This window comes from Orcinus orca, chromosome 13 (assembly GCF_937001465.1).
Source record: "Orcinus orca chromosome 13, mOrcOrc1.1, whole genome shotgun sequence".
NCBI classification, from domain to species: Eukaryota; Metazoa; Chordata; class Mammalia; order Artiodactyla; family Delphinidae; genus Orcinus; species Orcinus orca.
In genome coordinates this window covers 27,055,429-27,071,481 of record NC_064571.1, presented here as the reverse complement: position 1 = coordinate 27,071,481, position 16,053 = coordinate 27,055,429, and the positions used below count along the sequence as shown (strand labels likewise).

At 47.2% G+C, this 16,053-nt stretch overlaps 2 protein-coding genes across 2 annotated transcripts; both read right to left on the bottom strand.

Moving 5' to 3' along the window:
* Positions 1 to 556: 556 nt before the first annotated feature.
* On the bottom strand, positions 557 to 5,626 carry LOC125960849 (uncharacterized; the record flags this gene model as incomplete). The annotated part of the gene is given in 1 exon segment (XM_049696135.1): positions 557 to 5,626. A coding segment is annotated over 1 exon segment (5,070 nt), but the record flags the coding sequence as incomplete, so codon positions are not given.
* A 2,767-nt stretch (positions 5,627 to 8,393) lies between these two features.
* On the bottom strand, positions 8,394 to 13,580 carry LOC125960846 (uncharacterized; the record flags this gene model as incomplete). Its single annotated transcript, XM_049696132.1, is given in 1 exon segment — positions 8,394 to 13,580. A coding segment is annotated over 1 exon segment (5,070 nt), but the record flags the coding sequence as incomplete, so codon positions are not given.
* Between the last annotated feature and the right edge of the window lie 2,473 nt (positions 13,581 to 16,053).

Here is a 16,053-nt window from a genome sequence, read left to right as displayed (position 1 = left end):
AGGGGCTGGCACCATCCTGAACATTCAGGGGCGACGGGTTGGGGACCCCTATAAGAAGTATGAGTATAGTTGGCTGTTACTGTAATAAAATCCCAAGTTGAGGTGGGTCTCCAATAAGTATCTCCTGTGGTTTCACATCCCCAGTTTTGGCAATAAAAATTTTCAGTTCCCCCACATTTATAATTCAGGGATCGGGGGCGATGGAACCCGGGGCATACATAGAAGGAGAGGGTTCTGAGCCAACTTCTTCGGACCTGATTTTTACAACCCTCTCCAGAATAATCAGCTCTAGTTAGAAGTTCGGACGGAGCATTATACTGATCATAATAACCCTCTAGATCCCAATAGGGAGCTCCTATGGCCAGTTTACAGACATCAGGAAAAAGGTCTGGCCACCAGGTCCAGGGAGGTGCAGTATGGCTAATGGACCAAGTTACACCTCCAGTTTGAGAAATTACCTGCCAAGTTAGACGTTGGGGCAGGTGAGGGCTAAAATCACTTACAGTCAATAAAGGCAGTAAAATCAAAATTATAAGTCTTAGGTTCGTAGAAGCTTGAGTTTGAGCGGGTTGTCTGTTCTTTGGGCCCACCATCCTGATGATGCCGTCGCTGGTGCAGCTTTCACGTGTGAAGCATGAATCCAGGCAGCGATGCCGTCCACTTTTATGGCCGTTGGGGTGGTGAGGAGGACGGTGTATGGTCCTTTCCATCGAGGTTCCAACGTCTGGGTTCGATGCCGACGGACGTACACGGAGTCTCCGACTTGGAAAAGATGAGTTTCTCCTGGTGTTCCCGGTTGGTAGGCCTCGGCGAGTTGGGACCATATCTCCTTTTGGACCAGTTGGAGTCCCAATAGCCTAGCATACAAGTCAGTGTTATTTTGACAGTCTGGTTTTATTTCTTCTCCTAAGGTGAGAAGGGGAGGTGGGGCCCCGTATAGCACCTCAAAAGGAGTAAGATGGTACCGGGAAGGTGTATTCCTAACCCGGAACAGGGCTAAAGGAAGGAGCACCGTCCAATCTGTACTGCCAGTCTCCAAGGACAATTTAGTTAGGGTCTCTTTTAGAGTTCTATTCATTCTTTCTACCTGACCTGAACTCTGGGGTCTATATGCACAATGTAATTTCCAATCAGTCCCCAAATATCTGGCCACATCCTGACTTACCTGGGCGACGAAGGCCGGACCATTGTCGGACCCTATTACCTTTGGTGCCCCAAATCGAGGAAAAATTTCTTCTAGGATCTTTTTGGCTACCACAGCAGCTGTTTCTTTCTTCGTTGGGAAGGCTTCTATCCATCCTGAAAAAGTATCTATAAAAACCAGGAGGTATTTATTACCGTACCTTCCAGGACGTACTTCGGTAAAGTCCACCTCCCAGTAAGTTCCTGGGTGGTCTCCCCTGAGCCTTTTTCCAGTTTCAAGTTTTCCCCTGTGAGCATTTACCTGTTGACATGGAACACATTCCTGTACAATTTGTTCAGCTAATTTTGTCAATCCAGGGGTTCCGTACCCGGTTTTATGTAACAGGGATATCATTTTTTTAGTCCCCAGGTGTGTCCATCTATGAATCTGTGGTAACATGGATTCTGCTTGCTGAGGGGACAAAGATCCTTTGGTTGTGGTCGGGATGATTTCCTCGTCGCTGCCTGGTTTTTCAGGAACTTTATCTGACAGTCCTAAAATGACTTCTCCCGATGCCATTTCTCGGGCCACCTTGTCAGCCATATTATTACCCCTAGTTATTGGGGTATTGTCTTTCTGGTGTCCAGGGCAGTGAATGATGCTAACTTTAGTGGGAAGCATAAGTGCAACCAATAGAGCCACAATTTCGTCTTTGTTTTTAATTTCTCTGCCACTTGAGGTTAGCAACCCTCTCTGTTGGTAGATGGTACCGTGGATATGAGCGGTAGCAAATGCATATCTACTGTCCGTGTAGATGTTTACCTTTTTATTCTCTGCCATCTCCAGTGCCCTTGTCATGGCAATTAATTCAGCTCGTTGGGCTGAGGTCCCTTGTGGTAGCGCAGCTGCCCAGATGACTTGTTTTCCGTCTACCACGGCTGCCCCAGCCCGACGCTTACCTCCTTCCAGGAAACTGCTCCCATCAGTAAACCAAGTAAAATCAGCATCAGGAAGGGGTAGGTCCGTCAGATCTGGTCTACTACCGTGTGCTGCAGCCAACACTTCCTGACAATCATGGATGATGGTGGAGCCTTCTAAATCGGGATCAGGTAGCAAGGTAGCTGGATTGAGTCCTGTGGCTGGAGCAAACTTGATGCGATCTGAGTTTAGCAACAGGGTTTGGTAATGGGTCATCCTGGCATTAGTTAGCCACCTATCCGGTGGTTGACGGATTACATTCTCCAGGGCATGAGGAGCTGTTATCGTTAGATTTTGTCCTAAAGTTAGTTTGTCAGCATCTTTGACCAGAACGGCTACTGCAGCGATTATCTTTAAACAGGTGGGCCATCCTGATACCACAGGGTCCATTTTTTTTGACAAATAAGCAACTGGGCGATTCCAGGGACCCAATTTCTGAGTCAATACTCCTTTTGCAATGCCCTTATTTTCGGCCACATATAAATGAAAAGGTTTGGTTACATCTGGCAGTCCTAGGGCTGGAGCTGAAAGTAAAGCTCGTTTGATTTGGTCAAAAGCCCGTTGTTCCTTATCGCCCCAAACGAAAGGAGTGCTGTTTTTGGTTAGGGGGCACAATGGGGCTGTCAGCTTGGCAAACCCTGGAATCCATAGTCTACAGAATCCGGCCATCCCCCAAAATTCTCTAACCTGCCTGGCGTTTTTGGGAGCCGGAATTTGGGCCACCGTATCCTTTCTGCTCTCCGTGAGCCATCTTTGTCCCCCTTTTAACAGGTACCCCAGGTAACTGACCTGTTGTTGGCATATTTGTGCTTTCTTGGCTGAAGCTCTATATCCCAGGGTTCTGAGCTCTGTTAACAGTTTTTCAGTTCCCTTGATACAATCTTCCTGGGTTTCAGCAGCTAATAAGATGTCATCAACATATTGAAGTAGCGTTACCTGTGGATTTGATTCTCTATATAACGCTAAGTCCTGATGAAGAGCTTCATCGAAGATGGTAGGGGAGTTCTTAAATTCCTGAGGTAAACAAGTCCATGTCAGTTGGCCAGATATTCCTGATGCTGGGTCCTTCCATTCGAAGGCAAAGTAAGGCTGGCTGAGGGGAGAAAGTCTTAGACAGAAAAAAGCATCTTTAAGGTCCAAAACAGTATACCATGTATGTTGGGGCGGAAGAGTGCTTAAGAGATTATAAGGATTTGGTACTGTGGGGTGGAGGTCCGCCACTCGTTTATTTACCTCACGCAGGTCTTGCACTGGTTGGTAATCATTAGTTCCCGGTTTCTTAACTGGCAAAAGAGGGGTATTCCACGTGGATTGACATCTTACCAGAATGCCCAATTCCAGCAACCTCTGTATGTGAGGACGGATGCCGTCTTTGGCTTCCTTACTCATGGGGTATTGACGAACCGTTATTGGGGTGGCAGTTGCCTTGAGTTCCACTAGTACTGGGGGCCGATTTTTAGCCATCCCCATACCAGCGGTTTCTGTCCAGGCTTGCGGGAACCGAGTTACCCAATCTGTGACATTAACCCGTAGAGATGAAGGTTTTTCATATAATTTATATTCATCTTCCAATCTCATAGTCAATATTTGGAGTAATCTTCCCTTATTGTCAGTTATGGTGGGACCTTCTGGTTGGAAGTGAATTTGAGCCCCCACTTTGGAGAGCAAGTCTCTTCCCAGCAAAGGATAGGGGCATTCCGGAATAATCAAAAATGAATGGGTTACTCGTCCAATCCCAAGATCTACTGTCCTTCGTGTGGTCCATGAATATTGTTTATTCCCAGTGGCTCCTTGTACCCATGACCTTTTAGCTGAGATAGGACCTTTTGAGTGGAGAAGGACGGAGTGCTGGGCTCCAGTATCCACCAAAAATTGAACAGGTTCCCCCTCCACTTTAAGAGTTACCTGGGGCTCGGGGAGAGGGTTCGAGCCCTGACTTTCCTAGTCTTCTTCTTCCAATGTTAAGATTTTGTTTCTGGTTGGCCTTCCTCCATTCTTTTTCTTAGGGCATTCTCTCGCCCAATGTCCTTTTTCTTTACAGTAGGCACATTGGTCCTTGTCTAATGGCCGCCTTCTGTCTGCCGTTCGCCCTTCCTGCCTATTTCTATCCCCTGTATTTCTTCCTCCAACCACAGTGGCCAGTATCTTACTTAAATTCCTCTCCTGTCTCTTATCCCGTCTTATTTCACGGGCTTCCTGCTCTTTCTGCTTTCTTTCTTCCTTCTCTTCCTCTGTTTCTCTTTTGTTATATACTTTATCTGCCTCTTTTACTAACTCCTGAAGCGAAAATCCCTGCAAGCCATCTAGCCTCTGTAATTTTTTTTTAATATCAGGGGCCGCTTGATCTATGAAAGCCATTGCTATAGTAGCCCTATGTTCCTCCGAAGTTGGATCATAAGGGGTAAAGCGTCTAAAGGCTTCCATTAAACGTTCCAGGAACACAGTTGGTGATTCCTGGGGCCCCTGAGTGACTTCCCTTACCTTAGCCAAATTAGTGGGCCGTCTGGCTGCTCCATGGAGACCCACCACCAGAGCCTGGCGATACATTTTCAGGCGCTCCCTACCTTCCGGGGCATTGAAATCCCAGTTTGGCCTGACGAGTGGGAAACCAACATCAATCTCGTTAGGCAGCTGGGTAGGTTGCCCATTGGCACCTAATACATTTTTTCTGGCTTCTAAAAGAACCCGTTGCCTCTCCTCAGTCGTTAGGAGAGTCTGAAGCAGCAGCTGACAATCATCCCATGTGGGCTGGTGGGAGAAAACAAGAGATTCTATTAAAGCGGTAAGGGCCTGTGGATTTTCGGAAAAAGTTGGGTTATGCATTTTCCAATTATAAAGATCTGCAGAGGAAAAGGGCCAATATTGGAGAGGTCTATTCCCTTGGCCATCGGGGGGGCCATATTCTCTAAGAGGTAGGGCAGTGGAGTCCGGGGAGATAGCCCTCCGGCTCCTAGTGCCCGCTGAGGGACCCCTTTCTTCTTCCATCATGGATGGTCCCCTTGGTGCTGAGGGCAGTGGAGCTGGGGGTCCTCTAGGTGGTAGGGGATTTGGGGCCGGAGGATAAGGGGGTGGGGAATCCAAAAGAAGCAAATCGGACTGCGGGTCAGGATAAATCGCTTTCGGTGGATCTGGGGCGCCGGGTAGCTTTTCCGTGTTGGGGTTTTTCTTTAGGGCTAATATCTCTGACGCTGCTGATGTGTGCGCGGACGTGCCTGTTGAGGAAACAAAGGGCCGGACCCACGGAGGTGGGGAGAGAATTAAATCTTCCCAGACCAAGACGTATGGTACTTGGTCTGGATGTCCGTGGGGTCCTATATTAAATATCTTAGACTTCAGCAGCCTAATCTTGTCTAATGAATAGGATCCTTCAGGGGGCCATCCTATCTGAAATGTTGGCCATTCAGAGGCACACAAAGTCTGCCACTTTCCTTTCTTTACCTCTACCGAAAAATTATGGGCTCTGGCCCGAACTTCGGTCCAATGGCTTAGGGTAAGGGAAAGAGGAGTCGTCATACTTTGTCCCATTGTCGTCCGTCAGAGAAGAAGAATAGACCACAATACAGAAACAGTTAAAACTCCACGAAACACATATACGTATGGGCCGCCGCGAGCTCGCTTCAAAACCGAAACCTCTTCAGATGGCAGTTATCACAAAGGGAACTGCCGAAACCGAGTGAAGGGGAGACAGAGTTTGCCTCTCCTTCCAGATGAGCCACCAGGGCGTCCCCTAGGGCTCATGGACGCCGGCTATTAGCACGTCTGCCTAGCCAGAGGTCCGATACAGATTCCATAATAAGCCGATTCTTACAGCTTTCCTCCAATAATGGCCCACAAAGAACAAGGGACAAACAGACAATCAAGCTCGAGCTTACCTGGTACCTCCAACTCCCGATGTTCTTGTGGTCCGGGGCGAGTGGAATCCCGGACGAGCCCCCAAATGTTAGACCTTCGCGGTCTCCTAGGAGTTTCGACTCGCCCAGGAAACAACAAGAGTCGGAAGCCGATGCAAAACGCAAGAGGTTTATTGAAGGCCGGTGCACCGGGGTTCCTTGGTCCTCACGCAGGAGGTCGAAGAAGGAACCCCCCCAGGGCGTGAACATGCATTTTTATAGGTCTCAACTTCCTGTTATGCAAAGTGTGGATTCAATTGTGATTTTTAATGATAGGTTCTTAGCTTCTGTTCGGACCAGAGAGGGAACCTGTCCCAGGCTTCCTGATTGGTTCTTTGACAGATACCTTTTTTACATTTTGTTTATCTCCCTCCTTCTCGGAAGGGGGCCGGACATCCTGGAAATTCACCCATTGTCTAAGAAGCCCCTATTGTCTGGAGAGTTCTTAATCATTAGCTGGAACAATGTCCCTCGAGTCCCACATTTCCCCCTTTTTCTTGTGACTATTGATTCCAATCATGGAATTTCAATCTTCTGTTCGTAAACTTTGGTACTGTTGTCTTAGCATTAGAACTTGTACAGTACTGATACGTTCTCTAATAAATGCTATCAAGCGATTTAGAATACATGGTCCAAAAGTTAAAATCAACAATAAAACAATAAGAGGTCCCAACAGAGTAGAGATTAAGGTGGTAAACCAGGGGGATTTATCAAACCATGATTGAAACCATCCTTTTTCGTTTTCTCTCTCCCTTTGCCTTTTATCTAAGCGTTCCCTGAGTTTATCCATGGTTTTGGTAATGGTTCCTGAATGATCAATATAAAAGCAACATTCTTCTTTTAGAGCGGCGCATAATCCCCCTTCCTTAAGAAACAGCAAATCTAGGCCTCTTCTATTCTGCAACACCACTTCTGAAAGTGAGGTGAGTGATTCCTTTAGTTGAGTTATGGAACTTTCTAATGCTCGAAGGTCGATGTCTACAGCCTGTCTTAAACTTGCATAATACTGGGGTTGTTGTATGAGGGCTGTGGTTCCTGTTCCTATCCCAGCAGTTATTCCTAGTCCTAGGAGCATGGCCAACGTGAGGGTTATCTTTTTCTTTTTTCTTCCCTCGTATTCATCCAGAAAGGACGAATCTGAATGATAGATAAGTCTAGGAACTAATTGCACTAGTACACAAAAATCAGCTGAAGTGTTGAGAACTTCTAGAGAAACGCAAGGGGTTAGCCCCGTGTTACATGCCCACCATCCATCTTGGGGAGGTACAAGATATCCTGAGCCTGAAGGGAGGCTAAAATCATGACAAAGGTGTCGATGGGACTGGGGAGGTGTTCCTACACAAGTACCATTTCCAAAAACCGAAGACAGAGTTAATTTACTGTTCCCTTCCTGTTTCCATCGACAATGGTCCGGGGAGCTGACATTAGTATAATTAGAACTATATCCTATAGCATCATAATAAGGGGGAGGGGCAGCATAACAGAGCCAACATGATTTTGTAGCCTCCGGGTTTGTAGCATTAAGGACCGTAAAAGCTGCCTGCACCAAAGAAAGCATTCTATCCTGGCGGGTTCCGGGCTTAATCGTTGTCTCCTTCAGCCCAGAGGTCCCGTTATTTTTAGGGGCTGGGGGTAACAGGGGGGGGCCAAGTACAGGGTTTGGGGGTAACGGGGGGGGCCAAGTACAGGGTTTGGGCCTATCGACACAGGAGCGGGAGTCTCAATTTTTAGCTTAAGGGTCATCAATATTCCCGAATCATATCCATTCTTGTAAAATCTAATGCCCCATGAATGGCCATTTATCCATTCTTTATCCCTTTTTCCAGGATTACTAAAGGAAATTTTGAGGGGCTGGCACCATCCTGAACATTCAGGGGCGACGGGTTGGGGACCCCTATAAGAAGTATGAGTATAGTTGGCTGTTACTGTAATAAAATCCCAAGTTGAGGTGGGTCTCCAATAAGTATCTCCTGTGGTTTCACATCCCCAGTTTTGGCAATAAAAATTTTCAGTTCCCCCACATTTATAATTCAGGGATCGGGGGCGATGGAACCCGGGGCATACATAGAAGGAGAGGGTTCTGAGCCAACTTCTTCGGACCTGATTTTTACAACCCTCTCCAGAGTAATCAGCTCTAGTTAGAAGTTCGGACGGAGCATTATGCTGATCATAATAACCCTCTAGATCCCAATAGGGAGCTCCTATGGCCAGTTTACAGACATCAGGAAAAAGGTCTGGCCACCAGGTCCAGGGAGGTGCAGTATGGCTAATGGACCAAGTTACACCTCCAGTTTGAGAAATTACCTGCCAAGTTAGACGTTGGGGCAGGTGAGGGCTAAAATCACTTACAGTCAATAAAGGCAGTAAAATCAAAATTATAAGTCTTAGGTTCGTAGAAGCTTGAGTTTGAGCGGGTTGTCGGTTCTTTGGGCCCACCATCCTGATGATGCCGTCGCTGGTGCAGCTTTCACGTGTGAAGCATGAATCCAGGCAGCGATGCCGTCCACTTTTATGGCCGTTGGGGTGGTGAGGAGGACGGTGTATGGTCCTTTCCATCGAGGTTCCAACGTCTGGGTTCGATGCCGACGGACGTACACGGAGTCTCCGACTTGGAAAAGATGAGTTTCTCCTGGTGTTCCCGGTTGGTAGGCCTCGGCGAGTTGGGACCATATCTCCTTTTGGACCAGTTGGAGTCCCAATAGCCTAGCATACAAGTCAGTGTTATTTTGACAGTCTGGTTTTATTTCTTCTCCTAAGGTGAGAAGGGGAGGTGGGGCCCCGTATAGCACCTCAAAAGGAGTAAGATGGTACCGGGAAGGTGTATTCCTAACCCGGAACAGGGCTAAAGGAAGGAGCACCGTCCAATCTGTACTGCCAGTCTCCAAGGACAATTTAGTTAGGGTCTCTTTTAGAGTTCTATTCATTCTTTCTACCTGACCTGAACTCTGGGGTCTATATGCACAATGTAATTTCCAATCAGTCCCCAAATATCTGGCCACATCCTGACTTACCTGGGCGACGAAGGCCGGACCATTGTCGGACCCTATTACCTTTGGTGCCCCAAATCGAGGAAAAATTTCTTCTAGGATCTTTTTGGCTACCACAGCAGCTGTTTCTTTCTTCGTTGGGAAGGCTTCTATCCATCCTGAAAAAGTATCTATAAAAACCAGGAGGTATTTATTACCGTACCTTCCAGGACGTACTTCGGTAAAGTCCACCTCCCAGTAAGTTCCTGGGTGGTCTCCCCTGAGCCTTTTTCCAGTTTCAAGTTTTCCCCTGTGAGCATTTACCTGTTGACATGGAACACATTCCTGTACAATTTGTTCAGCTAATTTTGTCAATCCAGGGGTTCCGTACCCGGTTTTATGTAACAGGGATATCATTTTTTTAGTCCCCAGGTGTGTCCATCTATGAATCTGTGGTAACATGGATTCTGCTTGCTGAGGGGACAAAGATCCTTTGGTTGTGGTCGGGATGATTTCCTCGTCGCTGCCTGGTTTTTCAGGAACTTTATCTGACAGTCCTAAAATGACTTCTCCCGATGCCATTTCTCGGGCCACCTTGTCAGCCATATTATTACCCCTAGTTATTGGGGTATTGTCTTTCTGGTGTCCAGGGCAGTGAATGATGCTAACTTTAGTGGGAAGCATAAGTGCAACCAATAGAGCCACAATTTCGTCTTTGTTTTTAATTTCTCTGCCACTTGAGGTTAGCAACCCTCTCTGTTGGTAGATGGTACCGTGGATATGAGCGGTAGCAAATGCATATCTACTGTCCGTGTAGATGTTTACCTTTTTATTCTCTGCCATCTCCAGTGCCTTTGTCATGGCAATTAATTCAGCTCGTTGGGCTGAGGTCCCTTGTGGTAGCGCAGCTGCCCAGATGACTTGTTTTCCGTCTACCACGGCTGCCCCAGCCCGACGCTTACCTCCTTCCAGGAAACTGCTCCCATCAGTAAACCAAGTAAAATCAGCATCAGGAAGGGGTAGGTCCGTCAGATCTGGTCTACTACCATGTGCTGCAGCCAACACTTCCTGACAATCATGGATGATGGTGGAGCCTTCTAAATCGGGATCAGGTAGCAAGGTAGCTGGATTGAGTCCTGTGGCTGGAGCAAACTTGATGCGATCTGAGTTTAGCAACAGGGTTTGGTAATGGGTCATCCTGGCATTAGTTAGCCACCTATCCGGTGGTTGACGGATTACATTCTCCAGGGCATGAGGAGCTGTTATCGTTAGATTTTGTCCTAAAGTTAGTTTGTCAGCATCTTTGACCAGAACGGCTACTGCAGCGATTATCTTTAAACAGGTGGGCCATCCTGATACCACAGGGTCCATTTTTTTTGACAAATAAGCAACTGGGCGATTCCAGGGACCCAATTTCTGAGTCAATACTCCTTTTGCAATGCCCTTATTTTCGGCCACATATAAATGAAAAGGTTTGGTTACATCTGGCAGTCCTAGGGCTGGAGCTGAAAGTAAAGCTCGTTTGATTTGGTCAAAAGCCCGTTGTTCCTTATCGCCCCAAACGAAAGGAGTGCTGTTTTTGGTTAGGGGGCACAATGGGGCTGTCAGCTTGGCAAACCCTGGAATCCATAGTCTACAGAATCCGGCCATCCCCCAAAATTCTCTAACCTGCCTGGCGTTTTTGGGAGCCGGAATTTGGGCCACCGTATCCTTTCTGCTCTCCGTGAGCCATCTTTGTCCCCCTTTTAACAGGTACCCCAGGTAACTGACCTGTTGTTGGCATATTTGTGCTTTCTTGGCTGAAGCTCTATATCCCAGGGTTCTGAGCTCTGTTAACAGTTTTTCAGTTCCCTTGATACAATCTTCCTGGGTTTCAGCAGCTAATAAGATGTCATCAACATATTGAAGTAGCGTTACCTGTGGATTTGATTCTCTATATAACGCTAAGTCCTGATGAAGAGCTTCATCGAAGATGGTAGGGGAGTTCTTAAATTCCTGAGGTAAACAAGTCCATGTCAGTTGGCCAGATATTCCTGATGCTGGGTCCTTCCATTCGAAGGCAAAGTAAGGCTGGCTGAGGGGAGAAAGTCTTAGACAGAAAAAAGCATCTTTAAGGTCCAAAACAGTATACCATGTATGTTGGGGCGGAAGAGTGCTTAAGAGATTATAAGGATTTGGTACTGTGGGGTGGAGGTCCGCCACTCGTTTATTTACCTCACGCAGGTCTTGCACTGGTTGGTAATCATTAGTTCCCGGTTTCTTAACTGGCAAAAGAGGGGTATTCCACGTGGATTGACATCTTACCAGAATGCCCAATTCCAGCAACCTCTGTATGTGAGGACGGATGCCGTCTTTGGCTTCCTTACTCATGGGGTATTGACGAACCGTTATTGGGGTGGCAGTTGCCTTGAGTTCCACTAGTACTGGGGGCCGATTTTTAGCCATCCCCATACCAGCGGTTTCTGTCCAGGCTTGCGGGAACCGAGTTACCCAATCTGTGACATTAACCCGTAGAGATGAAGGTTTTTCATATAATTTATATTCATCTTCCAATCTCATAGTCAATATTTGGAGTAATCTTCCCTTATTGTCAGTTATGGTGGGACCTTCTGGTTGGAAGTGAATTTGAGCCCCCACTTTGGAGAGCAAGTCTCTTCCCAGCAAAGGATAGGGGCATTCCGGAATAATCAAAAATGAATGGGTTACTCGTCCAATCCCAAGATCTACTGTCCTTCGTGTGGTCCATGAATATTGTTTATTCCCAGTGGCTCCTTGTACCCATGACCTTTTAGCTGAGATAGGACCTTTTGAGTGGAGAAGGACGGAGTGCTGGGCTCCAGTATCCACCAAAAATTGAACAGGTTCCCCCTCCACTTTAAGAGTTACCTGGGGCTCGGGGAGAGGGTTCGAGCCCTGACTTTCCTAGTCTTCTTCTTCCAATGTTAAGATTTTGTTTCTGGTTGGCCTTCCTCCATTCTTTTTCTTAGGGCATTCTCTCGCCCAATGTCCTTTTTCTTTACAGTAGGCACATTGGTCCTTGTCTAATGGCCGCCTTCTGTCTGCCGTTCGCCCTTCCTGCCTATTTCTATCCCCTATATTTCTTCCTCCAACCACAGTGGCCAGTATCTTACTTAAATTCCTCTCCTGTTTCTTATCCCGTCTTATTTCACGGGCTTCCTGCTCTTTCTGCTTTCTTTCTTCCTTCTCTTCCTCTGTTTCTCTTTGGTTATATACTTTATCTGCCTCTTTTACTAACTCCTGAAGCGAAAATCCCTGCAAGCCATCTGGCCTCTGTAATTTTTTTTTAATATCAGGGGCCGCTTGATCTATGAAAGCCATTGCTATAGTAGCCCTATGTTCCTCCGAAGTTGGATCATAAGGGGTAAAGCGTCTAAAGGCTTCCATTAAACGTTCCAGGAACACAGTTGGTGATTCCTGGGGCCCCTGAGTGACTTCCCTTACCTTAGCCAAATTAGTGGGCCGTCTGGCTGCTCCATGGAGACCCACCACCAGAGCCTGGCGATACATTTTCAGGCGCTCCCTACCTTCCGGGGCATTGAAATCCCAGTTTGGCCTGACGAGTGGGAAACCAACATCAATCTCGTTAGGCAGCTGGGTAGGTTGCCCATTGGCACCTAATACATTTTTTCTGGCTTCTAAAAGAACCCGTTGCCTCTCCTCAGTCGTTAGGAGAGTCTGAAGCAGCTGCTGACAATCATCCCATGTGGGCTGGTGGGAGAAAACAAGAGATTCTATTAAAGCGGTAAGGGCCTGTGGATTTTCGGAAAAAGTTGGGTTATGCATTTTCCAATTATAAAGATCTGCAGAGGAAAAGGGCCAATATTGGAGAGGTCTATTCCCTTGGCCATCGGGGGGGCCATATTCTCTAAGAGGTAGGGCAGTGGAGTCCGGGGAGATAGCCCTCCGGCTCCTAGTGCCCGCTGAGGGACCCCTTTCTTCTTCCATCATGGATGGTCCCCTTGGTGCTGAGGGCAGTGGAGCTGGGGGTCCTCTAGGTGGTAGGGGATTTGGGGCCGGAGGATAAGGGGGTGGGGAATCCAAAAGAAGCAAATCGGACTGCGGGTCAGGATAAATCGCTTTCGGTGGATCTGGGGCGCCGGGTAGCTTTTCCGTGTTGGGGTTTTTCTTTAGGGCTAATATCTCTGACGCTGCTGATGTGTGCGCGGACGTGCCTGTTGAGGAAACAAAGGGCCGGACCCACGGAGGTGGGGAGAGAATTAAATCTTCCCAGACCAAGACGTATGGTACTTGGTCTGGATGTCCGTGGGGTCCTATATTAAATATCTTAGACTTCAGCAGCCTAATCTTGTCTAATGAATAGGATCCTTCAGGGGGCCATCCTATCTGAAATGTTGGCCATTCAGAGGCACACAAAGTCTGCCACTTTCCTTTCTTTACCTCTACCGAAAAATTATGGGCTCTGGCCCGAACTTCGGTCCAATGGCTTAGGGTAAGGGAAAGAGGAGTCGTCATAGTTTGTCCCATTGTCGTCCGTCAGAGAAGAAGAATAGACCACAATACAGAAACAGTTAAAACTCCACGAAACACATATACGTATGGGCCGCCGCGAGCTCGCTTCAAAACCGAAACCTCTTCAGATGGCAGTTATCACAAAGGGAACTGCCGAAACCGAGTGAAGGGGAGACAGAGTTTGCCTCTCCTTCCAGATGAGCCACCAGGGCGTCCCCTAGGGCTCATGGACGCCGGCTATTAGCACGTCTGCCTAGCCAGAGGTCCGATACAGATTCCATAATAAGCCGATTCTTACAGCTTTCCTCCGATAATGGCCCACAAAGAACAAGGGACAAACAGACAATCAAGCTCGAGCTTACCTGGTACCTCCAACTCCCGATGTTCTTGTGGTCCGGGGCGAGTGGAATCCCGGACGAGCCCCCAAATGTTAGACCTTTGCGGTCTCCTAGGAGTTTCGACTCGCCCAGGAAACAACAAGAGTCGGAAGCCGATGCAAAACGCAAGAGGTTTATTGAAGGCCGGTGCACCGGGGTTCCTTGGTCCTCACGCAGGAGGTCGAAGAAGGAACCCCCCCAGGGCGTGAACATGCATTTTTATAGGTCTCAACTTCCTGTTATGCAAAGTGTGGATTCAATTGTGATTTTTAATGATAGGTTCTTAGCTTCTGTTCGGACCAGAGAGGGAACCTGTCCCAGGCTTCCTGATTGGTTCTTTGACAGATACCTTTTTTACATTTTGTTTATCTCCCTCCTTCTCGGAAGGGGGCCGGACATCCTGGAAATTCACCCATTGTCTAAGAAGCCCCTATTGTCTGGAGAGTTCTTAATCATTAGCTGGAACAATGTCCCTCGAGTCCCACATTTCCCCCTTTTTCTTGTGACTATTGATTCCAATCATGGAATTTCAATCTTCTGTTCGTAAACTTTGGTACTGTTGTCTTAGCATTAGAACTTGTACAGTACTGATACGTTCTCTAATAAATGCTATCAAGCGATTTAGAATACATGGTCCAAAAGTTAAAATCAACAATAAAACAATAAGAGGTCCCAACAGAGTAGAGATTAAGGTGGTAAACCAGGGGGATTTATCAAACCATGATTGAAACCATCCTTTTTCGTTTTCTCTCTCCCTTTGCCTTTTATCTAAGCGTTCCCTGAGTTTATCCATGGTTTTGGTAATGGTTCCTGAATGATCAATATAAAAGCAACATTCTTCTTTTAGAGCGGCGCATAATCCCCCTTCCTTAAGAAACAGCAAATCTAGGCCTCTTCTATTCTGCAACACCACTTCTGAAAGTGAGGTGAGTGATTCCTTTAGTTGAGTTATGGAACTTTCTAATGCTCGAAGGTCGATGTCTACAGCCTGTCTTAAACTTGCATAATACTGGGGTTGTTGTATGAGGGCTGTGGTTCCTGTTCCTATCCCAGCAGTTATTCCTAGTCCTAGGAGCATGGCCAACGTGAGGGTTATCTTTTTCTTTTTTCTTCCCTCGTATTCATCCAGAAAGGACGAATCTGAATGATAGATAAGTCTAGGAACTAATTGCACTAGTACACAAAAATCAGCTGAAGTGTTGAGAACTTCTAGAGAAACGCAAGGGGTTAGCCCCGTGTTACATGCCCACCATCCATCTTGGGGAGGTACAAGATATCCTGAGCCTGAAGGGAGGCTAAAATCATGACAAAGGTGTCGATGGGACTGGGGAGGTGTTCCTACACAAGTACCATTTCCAAAAACCGAAGACAGAGTTAATTTACTGTTCCCTTCCTGTTTCCATCGACAATGGTCCGGGGAGCTGACATTAGTATAATTAGAACTATATCCTATAGCATCATAATAAGGGGGAGGGGCAGCATAACAGAGCCAACATGATTTTGTAGCCTCCGGGTTTGTAGCATTAAGGACCGTAAAAGCTGCCTGCACCAAAGAAAGCATTCTATCCTGGCGGGTTCCGGGCTTAATCGTTGTCTCCTTCAGCCCAGAGGTCCCGTTATTTTTAGGGGCTGGGGGTAACAGGGGGGGGCCAAGTACAGGGTTTGGGGGTAACGGGGGGGGCCAAGTACAGGGTTTGGGCCTATCGACACAGGAGCGGGAGTCTCAATTTTTAGCTTAAGGGTCATCAATATTCCCGAATCATATCCATTCTTGTAAAATCTAATGCCCCATGAATGGCCATTTATCCATTCTTTATCCCTTTTTCCAGGATTACTAAAGGAAATTTTGAGGGGCTGGCACCATCCTGAACATTCAGGGGCGACGGGTTGGGGACCCCTATAAGAAGTATGAGTATAGTTGGCTGTTACTGTAATAAAATCCCAAGTTGAGGTGGGTCTCCAATAAGTATCTCCTGTGGTTTCACATCCCCAGTTTTGGCAATAAAAATTTTCAGTTCCCCCACATTTATAATTCAGGGATCGGGGGCGATGGAACCCGGGGCATACATAGAAGGAGAGGGTTCTGAGCCAACTTCTTCGGACCTGATTTTTACAACCCTCTCCAGAGTAATCAGCTCTAGTTAGAAGTTCGGACGGAGCATTATGCTGATCATAATAACCCTCTAGATCCCAATAGGGAGCTCCTATGGCCAGTTTACAGACATCAG